Source organism: Mustela nigripes, chromosome 15 (assembly GCF_022355385.1).
Source record: "Mustela nigripes isolate SB6536 chromosome 15, MUSNIG.SB6536, whole genome shotgun sequence".
Classification (NCBI taxonomy): domain Eukaryota; kingdom Metazoa; phylum Chordata; class Mammalia; order Carnivora; family Mustelidae; genus Mustela; species Mustela nigripes.
Genome location: NC_081571.1, coordinates 82,707,852 through 82,728,372, shown reverse-complemented (window position 1 = coordinate 82,728,372; position 20,521 = coordinate 82,707,852). Strand labels below are relative to the sequence as shown.

General features: G+C 63.1%; 1 protein-coding gene across 2 annotated transcripts in view; it reads right to left on the bottom strand.

The window, feature by feature from the left end:
• Positions 1-289: 289 nt before the first annotated feature.
• The window catches only part of COL4A2 (collagen type IV alpha 2 chain), a 154,496-nt gene continuing 134,264 nt past the window's right edge, over positions 290-20,521 (bottom strand). For both annotated transcript variants that reach the window (XM_059377881.1, XM_059377882.1), the window contains 19 exons: positions 18,264-18,425; positions 17,301-17,471; positions 16,436-16,579; positions 14,727-14,849; positions 14,201-14,382; positions 12,029-12,092; positions 11,758-11,832; positions 10,008-10,115; positions 9,213-9,320; positions 8,438-8,509; positions 8,047-8,172; positions 6,956-7,072; positions 6,174-6,335; positions 5,964-6,062; positions 5,497-5,643; positions 5,237-5,353; positions 4,432-4,623; positions 3,213-3,499; positions 290-1,249 (listed from right to left, as the gene is read on the bottom strand). In XM_059377881.1, the coding sequence (XP_059233864.1) occupies positions 992-1,249; positions 3,213-3,499; positions 4,432-4,623; positions 5,237-5,353; positions 5,497-5,643; positions 5,964-6,062; positions 6,174-6,335; positions 6,956-7,072; positions 8,047-8,172; positions 8,438-8,509; positions 9,213-9,320; positions 10,008-10,115; positions 11,758-11,832; positions 12,029-12,092; positions 14,201-14,382; positions 14,727-14,849; positions 16,436-16,579; positions 17,301-17,471; positions 18,264-18,425 (2,714 nt within the window). In that variant the 3' untranslated portion in view covers positions 290-991. The remainder of the gene's footprint in view (positions 1,250-3,212; positions 3,500-4,431; positions 4,624-5,236; positions 5,354-5,496; positions 5,644-5,963; positions 6,063-6,173; positions 6,336-6,955; positions 7,073-8,046; positions 8,173-8,437; positions 8,510-9,212; positions 9,321-10,007; positions 10,116-11,757; positions 11,833-12,028; positions 12,093-14,200; positions 14,383-14,726; positions 14,850-16,435; positions 16,580-17,300; positions 17,472-18,263; positions 18,426-20,521) is intronic.

The following is a 20,521-nucleotide window of genomic DNA, read 5'->3' as shown; positions in this document are numbered from 1 at the left end:
AAGCCAGAGTGTGCCTGCGGCTTTCCTGGCCGTTCGGAGATCTGGTCCGGGGCCTTGGGCGAGAAGCACCTGAGCGGCACCACGAGTGTGTCTCCGCATGGCTCCCGCGAGTGGCGGCTGGGGCGTGGGAGCACGCACGGCTCCCCGAGCGCGAATGGCAGCGCCACACCCTGGGCTCCGCCTGCGGGATCTCGGGAGAAGTGCCGCGGGCACCGGCTCACCCACGTGGGGCTTGCGCCGGCCACCTGTGCCCTCGGACGCGAATGAAGGCAGCCAACGACACGGGGTATAAAAAGCTCAAAACCAACTTTTATTCTGTGGTGGTTACAGAGGTTAGAGGAGTCAGAGGCGTACAAGTCATCCAGGACAGAGGGTCAGTCCCCGGGGCCACTTGGGGCGGTGGGTTCCCGAGTGCGCAGCCTGGGGGCGGGGCGGACAGCAGAGCTGAGCCGCGGTCTGCTCCTCGGGGCGCCCACACCGGGGACTCTGCAAGGACACGCGGGACAGGAGACCCGCAGGACCCGCTAAGTCTTCCAAAAGAAAAGGCACACCTGGCTTTCCTGAGGGGATTCAAAGCCACATCAGTGGTCTCTGGGAGGAAACAGAGCTGCTGGCGCAGGGACCGGAGACCCCGCCCTGGGGACCCGACGGTGAGCTCAGGCTTCCTTTGTCCACACCAGCCCGCCGGGAGCTCCGTCGGCGGCTGGGGCGGTGCTCGGAAGCAGTGACTGCACAGGTGTGGAGGGAGAAGTTAGCGGAGAGTCTAGTGCCACCGGGCAGGGCTGCGGGGTGCGGGACAGCGCCCGCGGCGGGGAGCGGACCGGTACCCGCGCACGGCGAGGGGCTGTGTGGCATGAGCGCGGGTGCGGAATTTCTTTGGTAGCCTTTCCACCGGGCTTTCGGAGGCGAGAAGGAGCTCTGTCTGGGGGGCGCCCTCTGAGGTAACAGGATATGAGGAAGCACCTGAGCGGCCCCCGGCGGAGCGCGGCCCTCACAGGTTCTTCATGCACACCTGGCAGCGGCTGATGTGGGTGCGGATGAGCCCCGCCTTGAGGGTGTCGGCGGACGGCGCGCCCTGGAAGCTGGGCTCGGGGATGGTGGTGAGCCAGAAGCTGTACTTGTTGGCGTAGTAGTGGCAGGTCCCGCGGCCCCCGTTGCACTCGATGAAGGGCGTGGCACGGAAGTCCTCCAGGCAGCTGCCCGGCGACACCAGCGACTGGCCACCGCCCTCGTCGCCCGCGGCCGTGTGCTGCACAGAGGGAGACAGGACCCGGCGGTAAGCGCACCCCCAGGGGTCGCTGGGGGCTGGGAGGCACTTCCCTCTCACTGCTCCCCCGCCCCTGGACATCTGCCCTCGCCTGCACAGCCCGCCTGCAGCACGCTCCGCGCTAGGGACGCGGCTGAGGCTGGGTGGCCCATGGACAGCAGCCCCAGGGACCGGAGCCCACGCCCACAGCCGGTGGTTAAGTGAAAACCAGAACAACGGAAGTGGGTTATCGCCAGTGGATGCGGATGACTTCACCTGGGAAAATACCATCTCCCGCATCATCCACTCAAGGAATGAAGTGTTTGTCTGGCAGCTGCAATACCAGAATTTAACCTTTTTTTACAGAAAAAATAGCACCTGGGGGGCTTAGTTGTTGGGCACCTGCCTTCGGCTCAGGTCCTGATCCCAGGGTCCTGGACTGGAGCCCGCATCGGGCTCCCTGCTCAGCGGGAAGCCTGCTTCTCCATCTCCTAGTCCCCCTACCTGTGCTCCCTCTCACAGTCTGTCTCTCAAATTAATAAATAAAATCTTAAAAAAACACAAAGAAAACAAAGTCATCGTGTGGGTCAGCCTGGGAGGCTGGTGAGGTAAAACGAAGGAGCAAGGACAGTGGCCCCTCGAGCCCCAACTCGGCTTGAGGTTGTGGAGCGGGGACGGGCGCAGTGTGGAGAATCCCTGCTTGCCGATTTGTCTGTAACCAACAGGTGAGTTGGTGATCACGGTTTCCATCGGGGGACGGTGAACAACAACTAGCCGCTGAGATGACTGGGCTGCTGCGGTGCGGAGGCACCGGCGTCACAGGGACCTTTCTCCTGGTCTCATAACTGCGGCCGCTCTTGCCAAGGCACGCAGGAGGCTCGTGGAGACACGTGCTGCTTGGCGTGGAAGTGCGGGCTGTGGTTTGTGCACTGGGAGTGGTTGTGACTACAGGACCCCATAGCAAGGGAGGCTGTTCTGGGACGTTCTGGATGGGAAACCTGGGTTCTCCTCTCCGCACAAAACCACAGGAAGGGAAAGCTTTGGAATCTTCTGCTCACAGAACGGAAGAGGCTCCCTGGCCCAGAGCCGTGCTCTGCTTCGGGTGAGCAGACAGACGCCTCCCACCCCACCTGGTGTGAAGGAGCTGAGACCACACGGGGAGTGGAAGGACAGCTGGAGGGAGCCTCGGAGCTGGGACTGCGTCGCTCCCTTTATGAGGGACAAGGTCCATTTTGTTTTTGAATTTCTAAAGCAAGTTAAAAGATCAGAGTGTGTGGCTTGCCTACGCACAAGGCTCCCTGATGGTCACGTGCAACCAAAAGGGGTTTTTCTGTCTGTCCTCAAGAGTCACCTACAGGGTCAGCTTCTTGGAAAGCAGACCATGTGCCTGTCTTTGCACAGAACTCAGGATTCTGCTGCTTCAAATGATGCAGCACTAGCGCTTCTAAAAACAGTAAGACAGCAATTCTTCTCTTTTCCTACAACGTACAGGTTATGATATATATATAATTTATGAAATATTTAACACATTGGGTGTCTAGTCAATATAGTAGGGAGTTATGACAGTTATAATAACTATCAGTGCATCACAAGGCCCACTATCCCTGCTGGACTTTCCTTTCTCTCTGCCATGGAGGAGTAAGCAGGAAAACTTTAGTGTTGCTATCATGGCAGCGTAGTTTATCCTGATTATACCCCACACTAAGGCATGGTGGCAAATTCATGGGCCCCATAGCTGGGGGCAGCCCATGCCTAACATGGCTCAGTTAGCAAAGTGCAGGCAAAAGTGCACTTGTCATCCCCTTGGCCAGGCACCCTTGTGCAGTGCACAACCTGAACAACTGTCCTGTGTGGTTATTCTTACAAAGACAGTTGTCTTGCTTCCCCAGGCAGCATGTGGTTGCGAGAGGAACTAGATTTCCACCCAGTTCCACGCTCAGAGAGAAAGTAGGCAGGTATCACGTACCATGAGGAAGGAGTATCCAATCCACAGACTCCGCCATCCAGCTGGGCAGTGGGGGATGGAGACGTCTTGGCTGTGCACTGCTATGGCGACAGCTGGGGCCTCACACACGGAGCAGCGGCTGATGTAGGGCTTGATGTCATCCTCAGCCACGGGCATCATGGGCAGTGGGGCAGTGGTGGACAGCCAGTAGGACTTGTCATTCCGGCTGGCGTAGTAGCACACGTCACCCGGGTTGCAATACAGGAAGGGCATGGTGCTGAACCGCGCCAGGCAGGAGCCTGCCAGCCCTGTGGAGAGGGGTCCCAGGGTCACAGTCGAGCAGGCCAGAGGAGGATCCCGGGCGTCAGGCCCACCCAGCAACCGCCTGAGGGGCCTCAGACCTGATGTTTCTGCCCTGCTCTTCCAGAAGTTGGCACACACGCCTCTGGATGAGGCTGGGGTCGGCAGGGAGTGGGTCTTTATGAACAAACATGCTGGCTGGGGGTCTTAACACACCAGCCCCAAGAATCACCCATGGGATCCAGACAGGCTTAGCACACCCTGAGGGGCCCTCCCAGAAGGACGGCCGGCCACACCCATCCCTAGTAAGGTATGAAGATCAGCTTGATCTCAGGGCAGGGCTGGGTGAGACCGGAGAGAGCCCGGCCCAGCTTAGAGCCCAGGGTGTGGCCCCACAGCAAGCCGGCCCCGCCCCGCGGCTGGACCAGGACGTGCGGACAGGAATGTGCACCAACTGTCAGCCTGACCACAGCTGTCACAGACGAAGGCGCTCTCCCCGCACACCCCCGCTTCTAGCAGAGGCTTGCCACACGCCTTCTATGGGCCTGGGAGGCATTTGAATTCCTTCTGGCGACCAGGCTTCCTTCAAGCAGGCTTGTGTACACACATTCTTGTCTGCTCTTCTGGGGCTTCTGCCTGCGGCCCAGGCTGTCCCTGGGCCTCCTTCTGCCTGCTCTCAGAGCCCACACAAGGGGCCGGCGGCTTAGGGGCCAGGCAGGGGGTGGGTGGGGGGCAAGGGCCTGGTGGGAACCCTGGAGCCCAGGGAGGCCGCTGTCGCGCACTCTCTGGGGTGCTGACCTGAGGCTCAGAGCTTTCACAGGACATTTTCGTGTTTTCTGCAGCCCAAAGTGGGAACGGGCGGCAGCCCTGGGTCCCGGGGAGCTGGGCCGTCTGAGTGCGAACCTCACCGGGGTGGCCCGGGCCCGGCGGCGGTACCTACCCAGGTCCTGATTGTGGGCTTTCTCCTGGCCCTCAAAGTACAGCAGGCTGTATCCGCCCCACAGCTTGTTCATGCCCACAGGGCACATGGGCTCGCGGTCGGTCTGGCTGTGCTTCACCAGCAGGTACCCGATGCTGACGCTGCGGCCCGGCATGCCTGGCAGGCCGGGGGTCCCTGGGCGGCCCGGCTCCCCTGGATCCCGGGAGATAGTGGCCGCCTTTCAGCTGCCGTGTGGACCTCAGCCCACCCGGCTCGCCTCCTGCGGCTGCGGCTGCTCTCCCCGAGGCCCGGCCCTCACTGGCTCTGCCCCTCACAGATTGAGAACATCCTGCGGACGACCCGATCTGCCAGGGTGCTGAGCCAGGGGCCAGGCGCTGCCACCCTTGGAGCCAGAAGGAGGACCGTCCAGCCCCAACCCCACACATGGGCTTCCTCTGCCCGAGAGCCAGGCTCCTCCACCCCGGCCAGACCTCTTGGGGGCAGGCAGTTCCCTGCACGCATGGGCATTTCTGGGTTAGAAACGGGCCTCCCATGACGCCGCCCCAGGGGTGGCTTGACCCAGAGCACAAGACGGCCAGTCTGCCTCCAGCAGGATGACCCTTCAAAGGCGTGGAATCCGCGGTCCTGGTCGAGCCTGCCTTTCCGTACTCCTCCCTCCAGGGACACTGTCATCACTTCTTCACGGGACGTCCCTCCCCTGCCACTGCCCCGGCCTCTCCTCTCTGCTCGTTTTGGTGCCGTTGGACCCCTTCCCAGACCTGGACGGAGGGCCCTGCCCTCTTCCTGTTCACCATCCACCACTCACCTTCCTGGCCCAGCGGCCCCTGCTGTCCCATGGGCCCCTGGTCTCCTCGGAATCCGGGGACAGCAGACACACCGCCTCTCCCCTGGGGCCCTGCCTTCCCGGGATCCCCGCGGAAACCTGCAGAGACCCGGAACCAGAGGTCACCAGCACAGGACGCAGGAAGGGGGCACAGCATCACTGCGGCTGAATGAAGCCTTTTCAGCCAGAAAACCACAGTGAGGACAAAGCAAACATGAAGGCTTTGCAGCAGGGGCTCCCACCTGGTTCTCCTGGGGGGCCCTGGGGCCCCATCTCGCCCTGCGCCCCCGGGGGGCCTCTCCTTCCCTGAGGACCCACTGGCCCTGGCTGGATGGCAATCCTCTGGGGAATTCCTGCAATCCCAGGGGCTCCCACGGAACCAGGGGCACCTGGAAAGGGAGAAGAACACCCCGTTGGCACAGGAGAACGCTGTGGCTTTCCTGCTCTCATCTGTATTCCGTTGTTTCATCGGCTGAATCCATCGGTGGAGCTTTCTGGAACCCCGCTGCTCTCAGAGACGAGACGCATTATAACCCGTCTCAGAGTCGCTCAGCTCTTCTGTCATTCACCACGTCCCAGCGGAGGCGATGGCAGGTCCCCATGACAGAGGGGCCCCCAGAGGAGTCGCCAAGCCTGGGGTGCAGGGACAGTTCCGACACCCATTCCCTGTGCCGAGATGGAGGTCTGCAGGGTGCGAATGGCCACTTACCTGGGAGTCCTCGGTCTCCCTTTGGTCCCTTAGGGCCTCGGTCGCCTACACTCCCAGTGGCTCCTGTGTTTCCCATGAATCCTGGGTCCCCTCTGGGCCCTACAAGACAAGCAGGACATGGAGGACTCGCCTGTGTGGCGGGGGCTCCAGCCGCCTCTGACCCGTGCCGCCGTCTCCCTAAGTTGAGGATTCCTTGGGGGGCACTGTTACCTTTCTCTCCCGGGAGACCGAACACACCGGGCCGGCCCTGGGGCCCAGGGTCGCCGCCCCATCCTTTGGTCCCGGGGTTTCCCGGAGCTCCTGGGTTCCCCTCGTCTCCTTTGCTTCCAGGAAGAGCAGCAGGCCCAGGCGGCCCGGGGGGCCCTCGGTAACCTGTGGACGTGCATCACAAGAAAGAGGTTATGTGGGAGGGAGGCCTGGGCTCGGACGCAGGCTTGGCCACGGAGCGCCAGGACGTGTGGCAGGAGGTGCCCGGGGGCCAGATGCAAAGTCACTGGTTTGGGACAGTCTGGCGGGTCTAACACCGATGACTATTTTCGCGTACGTACGCTAAAACTTAGCGTTTTCACCATTTCAAAGCATGCGGTTCAGGGGCTCCGAGTAAATCCATCGCCGCCGTGCACCCCAGAACCCTCGCCTTCCCAAACTGAAGTCCCGTTCCCAGGAGTCAGCGAGTCGCCACCGCCTCCCCCAGCCCCAGCTCCCGCTTCCTCCCTTCCAGCTGTGGATCTGAGCACTCTCGGGCCGTGAGCCAGTGGCCTCTTCCAGCTGTGGATCTGAGCACTCTCGGGCCGTGAGCCAGTGGCCTCTTCCAGCTGCGGATCTGAGCACTCTCGGGCCGTGAGCCAGTGGCCTCACAGTGCCCGTCCCCTCCTGTGTGTCTTATTTCACTTTGCACAATGTCCTCAAGGAGGAGACGAAGTCTATTGCATCTCCAAAGTAAGCTGGTCCCCACCAGCTTCTGCCCCCATAGAAACGGGAGTCCTGCTTACCTTCCAGGCCAAATATGCCCGGCGCCCCTTTGTCACCAGGTAAGCCAGACACGTTGGAAGGTGGGGTGACGCCTGGGAACCCCTGACGTCCGGGGCTCCCGACGGGGCCTCGTTCCCCTTGGGAGGGAGACAGAAGAAACCTGTTTGAGGAGCAGCATCCCACGTGTCCATGCATGGTTTCCCCTCCCTGCCACTTCCTGCTCCAGGGGGCAGGAGGCTGTGCTGGGAGCCGCCCAAGGCTGGGTCCAGGGAGGGCCCGTGCATCGAGCTTGGTGATGAGCCTGGGACAGTGTGTGGCCCCGAGAGCTTGGTTCTGTTGCTCGCCAGCCCGGGTGTTGGCACCAGATGTGCCAGTCCTGGCCGCATGAGGCCTCTGGGCCACACGGATGCTTTCAGTCCCCACTGCGGCCACCCTGCGCTAGCTTGGGCCCCCGTCCTGTTTCAGCTCAGTGTCAACAGGGTGTCTTAGTGGAGAGTTCCCTCCCCGGTCACGGCCAGAGCCTGTGGCCCAGCGGGCAGCACCACCCGTCCGTGCAGACGCCACCGGGTCACGGGGCTGCTGTGACTTCCGTGCAGGGGGGGCGGCCTTGCAGCGGACGGACTGTCCCGGGACCCTCGGATGGAGTGTAGGGGCTCCCTGGCAGGGGCGACAAGGATTCCCGAAAACAGGTGCTGCACAGACAGCTGTGATGAGTCGGGGACGCCGGGGCGCTCTGGCGCGCACAGCTCAGCGGAGGTCAGGGAGAGTTACGGGGTCACAGTCGTCCTCGCAGACAGACAGACAGACAGCCATCGGACACTGAGCTCTGGGGCAGGCGTTTCCCCGACGTATAAATGCGAGTAAGAGAGGCGATTTGTGCCCTAGGTCCTCGCCCCCGCTGAGACGCGCGCCGCTGGACCGCCCCTAGGTCCTCGCCCCAGTCACTACCCCGATGGGCTACAACAGAGTATGATGCGGGGGGGCTGGCCAAGAGGTTCTGCAGAGCAACCGGCAGGGCCCGTGCCCGCTCTGCGCCTCATCTCTCAGACTCACAGACGCCCGCCCGGGGCTGGTGGTGCAGGCGGTGCTCCTGGGCGGTGCTCGGCCTCACCTGGGTCTCCTCGCTCCCCTTTCTGTCCTGGGGCTCCGAAAGGGCCTGGGCGGGTGTTGGGCTCTCCTGGGTCACCCCTGTCCCCGGCAGGACCAGGGAAGCCGGGGTCACCGTGGATGTCCGCACCTGCGGCGGGAGAACAGCAGTGGCGTGAGACCCGGGAGCAGAGCCGGAGTTCACCGCGGAGATTTCAGCTGGCCAGGCAGCGTCCGTGCCCCAGACCCGATGGTGGCTGAACCCCTTCTCGGTCTGCGGAAGCACTGGGGCCCCCACCCATGCGGCCCCCGGAGGGGAGCTGCCCTGATCCCTGAGCCCCTGAGGCTGGGATGCCCCTCAGCGCCCCCTCCCCCATGGCTGGGTGTGGCTGTGTGGCCGGGGCAGCGGTGGGTACCTGGGGATCCCGGGAAGCCTTTGGTGCCTGGCAGGCCGTGCAAGCCGCTGACGCCGTGGATGCCGGGAAAACCTGTGCGGGTTTCGTTCATGGTTACCGCACGCACCAGAGAGCGAGGGGACCTTAACCTGACTCAGCTCTGCTTCTGTCTGCTAGTTCACGGTCACCCGTCCGGTTCACGCGGAAGCCTGGCCCGTTCCACACAGCACGACTTGTCAGTTAGTCACGTGCGTGTCACCAGGAGATGCACTTCCCACCGAGTCTGTTTTCCTGGAATCTTTCTGCCGATTCCTCACAGCCTTGTGGGGAAGTGGCGTGTCCTTTCTTCCCGACACCTCCGAGGCACTCTGGGGGTTTGGTTTGTAAGAACCGTGCTTGGAACCAGCGGTCTGGCTGGATTCCCGAGGACACGCAGTCCTAGAGCAGACACGGGAGGCGGGGGGGGGGGGCGCTGTCTGTGACGTGGGCACTGAGGGGGGGGGGGGGGGGGGGGGGGGGGGGACGCTGTCTGTGACGTGGGCACTGAGTGGGGGTGTGTGTGAGCCCCTTTCATTCCAAGCAACACAGCCTTGAGGGCCTGTCCCGGGCTGGGCCAGATGACCCCTGAGCTCCGGCCAGCCCTGGACAGAACATCAGGGCTTCTGGCCACGTCGGCGTTGCCTGGGTGCCGACTAGCGGGGTCAGCCCGGCCAACAGGAGCTCTCCCCAGCCCTACAGACTGGCTCAGAACCACCCCATGTGTCAAGTCGGCAAAGGCAGAAATGCTCTTTCTTACCTGGGGATCCTGGAACCCCCGGCCAGCCGAAGTCTCCTTTGTCGCCGGGCCGTCCTGCCCGCCCTGGCTCTCCCTGGGGCCCCTGCAGGCCTGTCAGTCCTGGGAAGCCTGGGGGGGGGGCACACGTGTCCTTAAGTGGGACTGACCCCTCAGTTCAGGTCCTCGCTAGAGGAGGAGGGCATCGTGGGAGAGCACGGCCTTCCTTCCAGCCGGGAATCACCCCTCATTCAGGTGCATTGGGGGTGAGGCAGCCTTGCCAAGGAGAGAGCAGCCTGCGTTCCCCCATTCTCCTTCCGTCCTCCAAGCAGGGGTGCCCAGAGGACCCGGAGATTCGGAGGATGGGTGTCGGGGTTCCCAGGTCCCACACAAAGCAAGGTGAAACAAAGCAAAAGCAGCAGCGAGAAAAAAGCTCGAAACGAGTTCCCTGTTCACTTTCCGCCTCAACTCGGGATCTGCAAACCCGTTCCGCGTACTCCGCTGCACGGAAGGGGTCCCGGAACCAGGGCTCGGTCTGCGTTCACGGGGAGACAGACACTGGGCCACACAAGCATGTGCATCAGCCCCCTGCGCGTCCCCCTGCGGCCTGTGGCTCGGTCCTCCCCTGAGTTTGGTTCTAAGGCCGAGCTAGGTCACAGGCAAGGCGCACGCACGAGGCAGCCTCCTGAGGCAGAGTGCGGTCGCAGCAGACAAGGACACAGACACCCGGGCCGCCTCAGCGGGGGGCCTGGAGGGTGGAGGCTCAGCCGGGCGGGGGAGGACGCACACCCGGAGGCTGTGGACGGCAAGAGGTCATACCTGTTTGCCCTTTGGCTCCGGGAGGGCCTTGGACGCCGGGCATGCCTGTTATCCCGGGGAAGCCGACTTCGCCCACTGTTCCTTTCTCCCCGAAGAAGCCCTTCAGCCCTGGAAGCACAGAGTCCTGCTTGGAGCAGGGGAGGCGCCGCATCCCTGGGGCCCAGCCTTCGCAGGGCTCAGGGGCACACCCCGAAGGGGACGCTGTCTTTCCACATTGGTGCTTCTGCTGTGAACGGGCTGCGCATCGGAGCGCGGTCCTTCCGCCCCAACACCGTCTCCAAGTCAGTGGCCCCGCGCGCTGGTGTCCACCCCATGTGCTGGGTGGGGCTGACCGGGGCGACCCCCAGGACACCAGGGAAATGCTCGTGAGTCGCTTCAAGCCTTGGCCAGAAAACGCATCACGGCTTTGCCTTCGTCCCCTCTTTGGATGGCCGGCTCTGGAGGACGCCCGCCGCCCTGCCCTGAGCACATCCAGCCCGCGGGAGAGGCCCACGCGTTTTCACGGTCTTGAAGAGCAACCACGAAGCAGCTCTGCTTATTTCTACTGATGCTTTCAGTGTCGTAGCAATCTGCGCCGAGCCTCCCTTTGCCGGGTGCGCCTTCCTTCACAACCACCTGCGTCGTCCCCCCGAGGACAGGCCTGAGCTTCGGTGCCCCACCGGGACTGGATGTGATTCGGGCTCCCTGGGGCACCCCCTTGGCTGTACGGGTCGGCCTTGTGGCTGACCTCTCGGGCACCCCCTCCCATCTGAGGGACAGGGACGCATCCCAAGGGTGGCTGACGTCATGGCCCCTGTGTGCCTGGGACCCTGGAGTCCTGACATCTGGTCCCCTGGCCGTGCGCACGGAGGAGGCTCTGCTTCCTGGGCCCGTGGGTAAGTGACACTGAAATGTTCAAGGGGGAACAGCCCTGATTCCCGGTGGGGAGCCGCTGCTCGTCCCTGACATGTCTCCAGTTGAATGGATGGGAAATGGGGTCCTTATCCGTGGCTACAGAGCAAACATGGCCTCACACTTCTGCTCTTCTAGACCAAACTGTCTGAGAAATTCTTGAGAAGAGGCGATTCCGCGAGTCCAGGGTACCCGTGGGCAGGGAGGGAAGCCGCCGGGAGACCAGGTTCTAGATCGGCAGCGAGCCCCGCAGAGCCATTCGACGGGCCCCTTTCTGACTCCACGCAAGGCCGAATCCCCGTCCACTCTGGCTTCTAGACAAAGCACGGGCTCAGCAGCCTCCCTATGGCCAAGCTAATGGGCACTCTCTCCCCCTCCAGGGCCTCCCCCAGGACTGCAGCAGGGAGGGGCCCCCCCGAGAGAAAACCCCCGGGAGGCACCTGTCCCAGATGCGCACAAGCCGGGACGTCCGCCTTGGACTCGCAGGATGCTCTGACGGGAGGAGGGAGCGCCGCGTTGTCCCACGAGGCCCCGGGCCTGGCGTGCCGCTCGCTCCAGGGACTGGCCTGACGCCCACTGCCCTCTGCTGAGCCCCTCCCCATTTACAGGACGTGCTTGTCACTGTGCCATCGGCTTCCTGTCCTCTAATGTCCCTTCCAGGGACAGACAGAGCTTTCCTGACTTGGTCTTCAGTTTCGTTTAATAAACAACTCCCGCGTCTTGCTTGCCCGTGGGCTGGAAGACGTCAAACATTCCCTGAAACGTGGCTCAGCCACACCGGCAGTGACCCAGTGCCCGAGGGAGCCGCCGCGGGGCTCGGGGCTGTCGCTCAGTGAAGGGGCAGGAAGGACTCACGTACCTGGGGCTCCGGCCACGCCCCGCTCCCCCTTCAGCCCAGGCCTTCCCGGCAGATTGATGGTGTCTCCGATGTCACCTGCGGTGGGCGGAAAAAACAGCTGACGACAGGCCTTCCCGTCGGCAGGTGGTTAGTTCTGCAACTTGGCTGCGTCACGTTCCTTATAGGAATAATTGGCTTCGAAATCCCTCAGGCATCTCGGGGTCTGACCGCCACACCTGCCCGGGGCGCTCTGGATGGCGGACGGCCTGCGGTCGCGTCCCAGCATACTCACCGAAGTCACCGGTGGGGCCGACCTCGCCATACAGGCCCGCTCTCCCCGGAGCTCCCTTGTCGCCCTAGAACGAGGTCAGACGTGGAAACCCCTCAGAAGGCGTGCACGAGGTTAGCCGGTAACCCTGGAGGGTTGAGCCTGTCCAGCTGCCTGGCTAAAACCCACACGCTGGGTTTGTAATCTGATCGGCCTGCAGCAAAGCCCTCGAGTGTTCCCACGTAACAGCGGATTCTACTGGACCGAGCGGGCTTACTGACGCTAGGGACAGAGACGACGGGGTTCGCAAGGAAGTGACAGCGGTCACGACGGTGGTGGTGACACGCATGGCTACCCGCGTCCCGCCCCGTCCGGCTGTGCACGTGTGACTGTGCGGGGTCCCGTCCCGAGAACTTCATTTAAACTTCAGGACAACCCTGTGGAGTAGGTCCTCGGTGTCCCCTTCGACAGACGAGCAAGGGGAGGCCCGGAGAGGCTAACTGCTCTGCGGAGATCACCCCGCCGGGAAGCGGCAGGAGGCAACCGCACAGGGCCGCTGGGCTCCCCAGGTTGCTCTGATGTCGCCCGGCTGTGTTCTGCTGCGGTCGCCGAGACACCCTGAAATGACGTTGCATCCGTGGATAGTGACCACGTAACCCCGGAAAGCACGGTTCTCCCTGCTCCGATGGAGGGCGGCGCCGGTCTGCGCTGCAGTGTGGTGATCTCTCTCGGTGCGGCGGACTCGAGTCTCCGAACGAGGACCCCGGCTCTGCTCCAGGAGCAGCGGGGAGGCAGCGCCCAAGGCCATGTCCCTGTTCAGACGCCGCCCTGCGCTCCGTTCTCTCGGTGTCCTCTCTGGACGGGGAGCTCACGTCCGTGTGGCATACTCATCGCCACGGCTCCACGAATGTCACTTGCGTGCCTCGCACACGAAGACACGGGATGTTTTCCAGAAGGTTTCCTTGCACCCCTTCCTAATCCCCAACCCTGCCCAGGACAGCCACCGTCCGACTGCCATCTGTCACGGTCGTGTGGGCTCCTGACCGTCACATGCACGGGTCTGCGTCGTTCGGACTTTCTGCTGTAGCTCGCTCAGCATGACGTCTGTGCGAGTCACCTGTGTGGCTGCATTTCTGGGGAATTCTCTCGCCTGTGTGCATCGGCTCCCCGTCGGCCTGGGCCGTGTCTTGTGCTCGTCCTCCCAAGGCTTGGCGACTGGAGCTCTCCCAGGCTTGGCAACTGGGGACCATGCTGCAGGACCATGCCGTAGGACCATGCCGCAAGGAACGTTTCCATCCTTTTTATTCTAACGGGCCGCTGGCCGCACACGAGGTCCTGTGAGCCACAGAGCCCGGCGGGGACGGCAGGCAGGCCGCGGAGGGACACGGATGTGTCATGAACGTCGAGAGGGCCGGCCAGAGGCCATGTGGGCTGTTGCTGAAGGGCCACTGCTGGGTGGTGAGACTTTCTGCTCAGCCCGGCACATGCTCAGCCCACCGTGAATGCCGGGGAGGGGTCCACGCGCTGAGCCCCCATGTGCGTGAGCCCCGTGCGTGTAAGCCCTGTGCGTGTGAGCCAGCTTCACACAACGGCGGGACAGAAGAGGTTCCTGTACTACAGTCGCTGGACAGCTGCCCGCCAATGGACAGCCGCCCACCACGGAACGCACGCCGCGCCCGGGGCCCTGTGATACTGCAGGTGGCCGCCAGCCATGCCTGACCCAAGAGGAGGCAGGTGCGGAGAGACCGGAGCCCTGCCTGGGCTCAGAGGGTGTCCCTGTCACATGGCAACATGGCACCTGGAGCCACAGCGCAGACACGAGGAAAGCAACGTGTGAACACGGCCGGGACGCTCTCCGTGCTGTGACCCAGGGATGGGTCCTCAGTCCTGACGTCACGCATGCTTGAGTTTAGGGTTTGGAGAGCTAAATGGCTAGTGTAGTGTTCTTTCCGAGCCCCCAGGGTAAAGCGTGGACACCTGGCTCCATGCGACGGCAGCCCACGGGAGGGCCGGCCGTGCTGCGGGTGCCACACAGATCACCGACGGTGGTGGTCTGAGCACCGTGTCTCCTTCCAGTGACCCGGGGACCCCAACTCTGAAGCTGGCCACGCACCGCTTGGACCGCAGCAGACGTGAGACCACAGCCCGCTCGAGAGCGGAGGGGAGAAGAGTGATTATGGGGGGACGCGCACTTACCCGACTTCCTGTGAACCCGGGAAAACCTATGATGCCGGGGGGGCCGGGCACGCCGGGGAATCCTGGTAAACCCGGCACTCCAGGGACGCCAGTGTCTCCTTTGACTCCTTTGATGTAGCCCGGCTTCCCTGGCAACCCGGGGATGCCTGACAGCCCGGGGACGCCCGGCATTCCGGGAACACCTGCGGGAGAGCCCTGCGTGAGTGGTACCTGTGCCGGCGTCAACGCCCCAGGAGGATGCGGCCGCCCTCCCCAAGCCCTGCGCTTTGTGGTCCCGACGGCCGCACGTCCGACCCCGGGACCGTGAGGCTCCTCGGTCCGCAGAGGACCCGCAGGCCGCCTGGCCGAGGTGTCGGGGTCAGAGGCGTTCGAACGCTGTGGCCCGTCTCGGGCAGAGAGGCCTCTGGTGCAGAAGCTGCCGCTGTGGGACTGGGGGGGCGGGCGGGGGGGGGGCGGGCGGGGGGGGGACGGGCGGGGGAGAGACGGGCGGGGGAGGGGCGGGCGGGGGAGGGGCGGCGGGGCGCACCTTTCAGGCCTAGGTACCCTTTGAGCCCCATGGGCCCCTCGTCGCCTTTCTCCCCTTTGATGTCCTTCATTCCCGGCTGGATGATGGGAGGCGGCCCTGGGGGTCCGGGGTCTCCGCGGCTGCCTGCAGGGGAGCAGAACACAGTGTCTCTCTCGGCCTCTGAGCCAGGCCGAGGGGCACGGGAGGAGCCGCGGCTGTCGCGGGCAGCGAGTCCCGAGGGGCTCTGAGCCCCGGCCGGCATGGACCCCCGGTTCCCACTGGGCCCGAGTGGGGGCAAGAGTGTCCGAGAGAGGCCGAGGCCGAGGCTACCGCCCGGCTTACCCCGCGGCCCCTTCTGCACGTGAGCCGCGTGCGGACGCGCACCCCCGCCGCTGCCGGACTGCAGGACATCTCCTCCCCCGGAAAGGAACCCCGCACCCGTCAACGGTCACCCCAGCCGCTGCCTATCCCCCCGCCCCCGGAGGCCGCGCATCCACGGCCGTCTGCAGAGCCCCTGTTCCGACATTTCCCATCGAGGGAAGCAGACGAGGAGGGAAAACGCTCTCGATTTTACCCACACTCCGGCAGGTTTCAGGCCCTGGTTTTTCCTTCTCGCTGGTCAGCACTCCTGCGCGTGACATCCGTGTGTCACTGGCCCACGAGGGCTCCTCAGCCTGTCTCTGGTTTTGGGTGTCGGGAAGCACGCTGCCGGAACGTGCGCGTGCAGAGCCCGCCTTCCCTCTCCGGGGCTCGACCAGACAGGAACGTGCTCGGTGCCTCTGTTTGCCTTTCCAGGCAACCGCCAGGCTGCTCTCACCGCCGGCCGCGCGTGTCGCGTGCCCCCCAGCCGCGGGCGACGAGCACGCCCTCAGTAACGCTGGTCATCGGTAATTCTGTTTTCAGAGGTCACGGTGACACTTGCAGAACAAGGGTGTCCACACAAGTCATGGAGATGTGGCTTGTTGCAACACACTTTCGGGACTAGGAGCCTCCCACGTGGGGTCCTGAGCAGCCCGCCCACGCCAGGCTTGACGCGACCTCGTGTCTGTGGGTCACAGCCTCCTTGGCGTGGTGCTGCGCCTTCCGCCTGGAGTACAGAGTCCCCGTTGGTCAGGCGACGCTCCCCTCCTTTGGGGTTTACCTTCTGCTTTTCCCCCGGCTTCACCTGACCTTCCGCTCGCCATGAATAGTCACGCCAGAAGGCTTCCTACGACGCGTCGCCACGTCCCTAACGTAGCTGCTTCTTTTGTGCTTAAAGGTTTCCTTCGTGTAAGCTCAGGGGTCACGGGGACATGAGCCACGGCACGGGAGGACGGCTGATATGACCCTGAAGGGCGTGTTTCAGAGTTGCTACGACTGCGGAGCTGGAACGTCCTCCTCAGGAGAAAGCTCCGTGACTGTGGTGGGGACTCGGTGGTGACAGGTGGTGACCAGACTTACGTACCAACACGGAACCTCATGGTGTCACCCGAAACTGCGCTTGTATTTAATTTTACCTCCACAAAAACTTCTGTTGAATATAAACAAGAAAGTTTCCTCTGGTTGGATTCTTCTCTCGCGACGCTGCCGGTGGGCTGAAGCTGGGGTGGTCTTCTGATTTGTGTTAAGTTTCCTTCTTTTCTAATTGTGCCTAGGTTTGGGGTTCCTGGAAGTTCTGCTTTAGACAGAGCTACACTCCACAGAACTGAGCTGCGACCCCGTCAGAAAGGCGCTTCGAGAGCTGGACGTACCTTTCACACCCGGCTCCCCCGCCAGGCCCTTCAGTCCCGGAACTCCATAAAATCCGGCCTCTCCTTTGTTTCCCGGAAGCCCGGGTCTTCCTTTGAGCCCGACCATGCCTTGGAAACCGTCCATCCCGGGCGAACCTCTCCCGCCTGCAGAGGGACGAGAAGCTGGGTTAGCCACGGGCACCCGGGGCTTTTCAGTCTCGCTCGTCGGGGACGTTGCTGCGGAGTGACGCTCGGAGGCGAAGATTCCTACCCTGAAGTAGGGATTCTGGGACACCGTTGCTCAGGGGCCCGTCCGCTGACCCTCGAGCAGACTGAGACGCACAGAGTGGCGCAGAGTCTGCCCGCCGGCCGACCGGACGCTGGGGCCAGGACGGACGGCCAGTGTGCGTCAGTCTTATGAAAGACCCAAGGGAAACAGACGGTGACCTATGCCCGTGGCCGCCCGGAGAGGACACGACAGGACGTCAACCCTGTGCGCAGTGCGAGGATCCCACAAAGGACCCCTGGGGAGACAGATCACCGTGTGGCCCCACCGTCAAGGACCAGAGGGCTCCCTTCTAGGAAAACTGGCCTCTGTGTGCAAATAAACCGAGCCCAGGGACCAGGTATTTCCTTGGTTTTGGTTTTGTAAAACCTTCCAGCCTCCGGATCGGACTCCAGGGTCCTGAGAGGCCTCCCACCGGCTCTCGGTACGAGTGACTCAGCATTTTGGGGCAGGCCAGTCCCACTCAGCCTAGCAGCCGTGGCCCGTTCCCCCAGGTAGGACGCCTCCTGGGGCCCCGGCCCACCGGTGAGCGGGGCTGGCCTCTCCCAGTCCCAGGGTAACCAGTGCCCACTGCAGGGAGCGCCATGTGCCCGCTGTTACCTTTCTGCCCGGGGACACCAGGCATTCCGCTCATTCCTTTGAACCCAGGACTTCCTCGGGGGCCTCTCTCCCCCAGCAAACCAGGGTCACCTCTATCGCCGGAGAGACCCTTCATGCCTACAGGGCCAGGGACACCTGTGTCCCCTGGGTCCCCTCTGTCTCCAGGCAGACCTGAAAAGCAGAGAAGAGGGAAGTAGAAACTGCTGAGCAAACGTGGAAGAGCTCAGCGCTCCCGGGGCCCGCCACCCTGGACAGCACCCGAGGGACGTCGGCGCCGCAGCCTCCGCGTGGGGCACTCGGCCTCTCTGTGGAGGGCTCCGGGAGGCCAATGGCCATGGCTTCATTCCCGTGCCTCCTGCCCCCAGCCTCCTGGCCCTGAAGGAAGCCCCTTCTTCTCTTCCCCGATTCTGTCCCTTTCAGAAAACCTTTCCCTCCTCAAAGCGCAGCAGCGGTTTTGAAGTTCCGCAGGGAAATTTCATTCTTCCTACTGACGTCTCCCGGGGCCCCAAGGACAGCAGGAACGTGGAGGTTCGGTTTCTTGTTTGGCAAATCCATGTTGTGGTTTTGGAACCTGTTGGGCTGAGCTGTATCCCCCCCCCCCCCCCCGGCGGATGTCGGAATCCTAAGCCCCGGGACCCTGGGGTGTGGGTGCTCTGCAGGACAGGGCCCGGGAGAGGTAATTCCAGAGCGACGGGTCCGGTCAGAGGCGACCGGTGTCCATCTCAGAAGAGGTCGGGACTGGACGCACCCAGGGGGACGTGAGACGTCCGGCCTCAGAGTCCGGTGAGAACAACTGTCCATTGTTTAGTTGGCTCAGCGGGAGGTTCTCTCGGAACCCCTACAGCTCTGGGAGGGGTGCCATGGAGCCCAGTTTGAGAACCCCTGGGTACGCTGGTGCTACCTCACTTGTCAGTCACGTGAGGCCCGACCCCCCGACCCCCCAGGGGATGGGGGGATCCTTACCTCCGTGACCAGGGGCGCCTGGCCGACCCAAGGGCCCCTCCTGGCCTGGAGCTCCTGGGAAGCCGTGCTGTCCTGGCGGCCCGGGCAGGCCTGGCTGGCCTGATGGTCCTGGGAAGCCCGGCTGGCCCTTCAGGCCTGGCATTCCCGGCATGCCCTGGCTTCCTGCGGGACCAAGACAGGGGTGTGAGGTCGGCCCTGCACCCGCGGATGCAGCCGCCTCCTCACAGACAGCATTTCGTTGGCTCCGGAGAAACCCACAGGAGGCCCACGAGTCTCGGGGATCAGCTCACAGTGACCCCGAGGTCACCCGGCCCCACGGCTGGCGTCGGCGCTTCCTCCCACTGACGGCCCGTCCGGCGAGCACACGGAGCTTACACGGGCAGCCTGGTGCCCAGCTGAGAGCCCGAGTTTGGGCTTTTTTTTCACTCAATGTTCTATTTGGAGCATTTTGCCACATTCTAAAATATCCTTTACGTGTTAGAGGGCAGCGTGCGTCGGAGGACCGTGTCACGTGGACACATCGGGAGCCCGTCTGTCCCTGCTCTCGCAGACGGTGCCGCGAGGGAGCGGCTGGGAGCCTGGATCTGTGCCGGGGGCGGGGGGGGGTCACTTCTTCTGGAAGGTGTCTCGGAAGCTGACTCTGTGGGTCCCCACTGCGCTCATTTAGCCGTGGCCGTGCGGTCCTGCGTCTGCGCCCTTGTTCCCCGTGGGCTCTCCTGGCCGGGCCTGAGCCCAGAGCCCGGAGCATGGCAGGGCAGGCAGGGTGGGCTCCGGCAAGCGCCGGATCCAACTCACAGGGCAGAGACAGCAGGACAGTCCTTTCTTTCCGTGTTTGGCTTTGGTAGAAAGTTTTGTTCTTTGCTACTATTTTCCTTTGGGGATTCAGATATTTTCCTTAGAGATTTCAGTATTCTCCACGTACACGGATGGATCTCCTCCACGGCTCTTGTGACGTTCACTCTGCTCTGCTGCCCAAAGTTCCATTGTGTTTTTGACGTGAAGATGAGCATTCGTAGGCAGATTTTATGCACCGTGTGCGCGTGTGTGTGTGCGCGTGTGTGTGCGTGTGTGTGTGTGTGCGTGCACGTGCACCGCTTCTTCCCTTGCTTTTATGCTTAGAACATCCTGCCCACCCCACCCACGGGTCCCATGAGCAAGTATTTTCTCCCACCCCCCCCCCCCCCACAGTCCCTGGCCTCTCTTCTTTCTTCCCGGACTTTGAAGCTCAGCGCGTTCCTTCCGAGGGAATCAGCAGGACAGGCGATGGCCGTTGCCAGTGCTGCTCCGGTGACCTCCCGACACAGATGCTCACTGAGCCCACGACTACGGCCCATGCAGGCTGCCCCGCGTGGAGGGTGGACAGGTTGGTGGACGAGGGAGGCGCATGAACAAAAGGGACCGAGACAGTGTTGGGCCGACCCAGAACTCGCCGTGCAGGCATGTGTCCCAGGTGTCTGATGTGTGGACGGAACGGGGCAGAAAGGTCTGCAAAGAGCGGGAGCAGATTTGAAGCAGAATTCCGCCAAGACGTTCTCCCCCGAGATGCACAGGTGCGTGTCCTCACGTTGTTTAGTCCCGCTACGGGAAGTGAGCGCGCTGTTCTGGCCCAGCTTCTCCTCTGGGTTAACAGAGTGTAGCGCTCGTGGGGCTGATGGTTTTGGACGGCAGGCCATGCTGGAGACGGCCAGGTCTGACCGGGGAGTCGGGCCCCTGCTGTTCCTCCATGACGGTGGGCAGAAGGCATCACCACCAACAGCCCTCCAGGCTGGTGAGCTGACGGGGCTCATGGGGGAAGAGGCTGTCGGGTCTGTAGGTCTGAGCCCGGTTTCTGGGCACCTCTGTCCCTGGAGCGGGGAGTGGGCGGGTCAGGCTGCATGAAGGATTCTGCACCGACTGCGGCGGCGTCCATGGCCTCAGAGCTCATCATCAGAGCCCAATATTTTAACTCCATTTCCATTTCTAGAACATCTGCTGAAAAAGGAATACCTACAAAGAATCTGCTTCCTTCAGCAAAATACCCGTCACTCGTGGACCTGGGCCCCTGCTCTCTCTCTGCACCCAGGCGGCACCTGCACGTTCCTGCGCCAGGCCCATGCCGCCCAGCAAGCCCCCCATCCGCGTTGCCACTGCCCGGGTGGGTTGGACCCTTGTGGAAACCAGTTCTTGAAGCTTTGATGCTCTGAAGTCAGAACTCGTACTAATCAGTCCACATACGTAAGCAGGTTGCCGAGGGGACACGGACGGCGGGAAACTGCCGC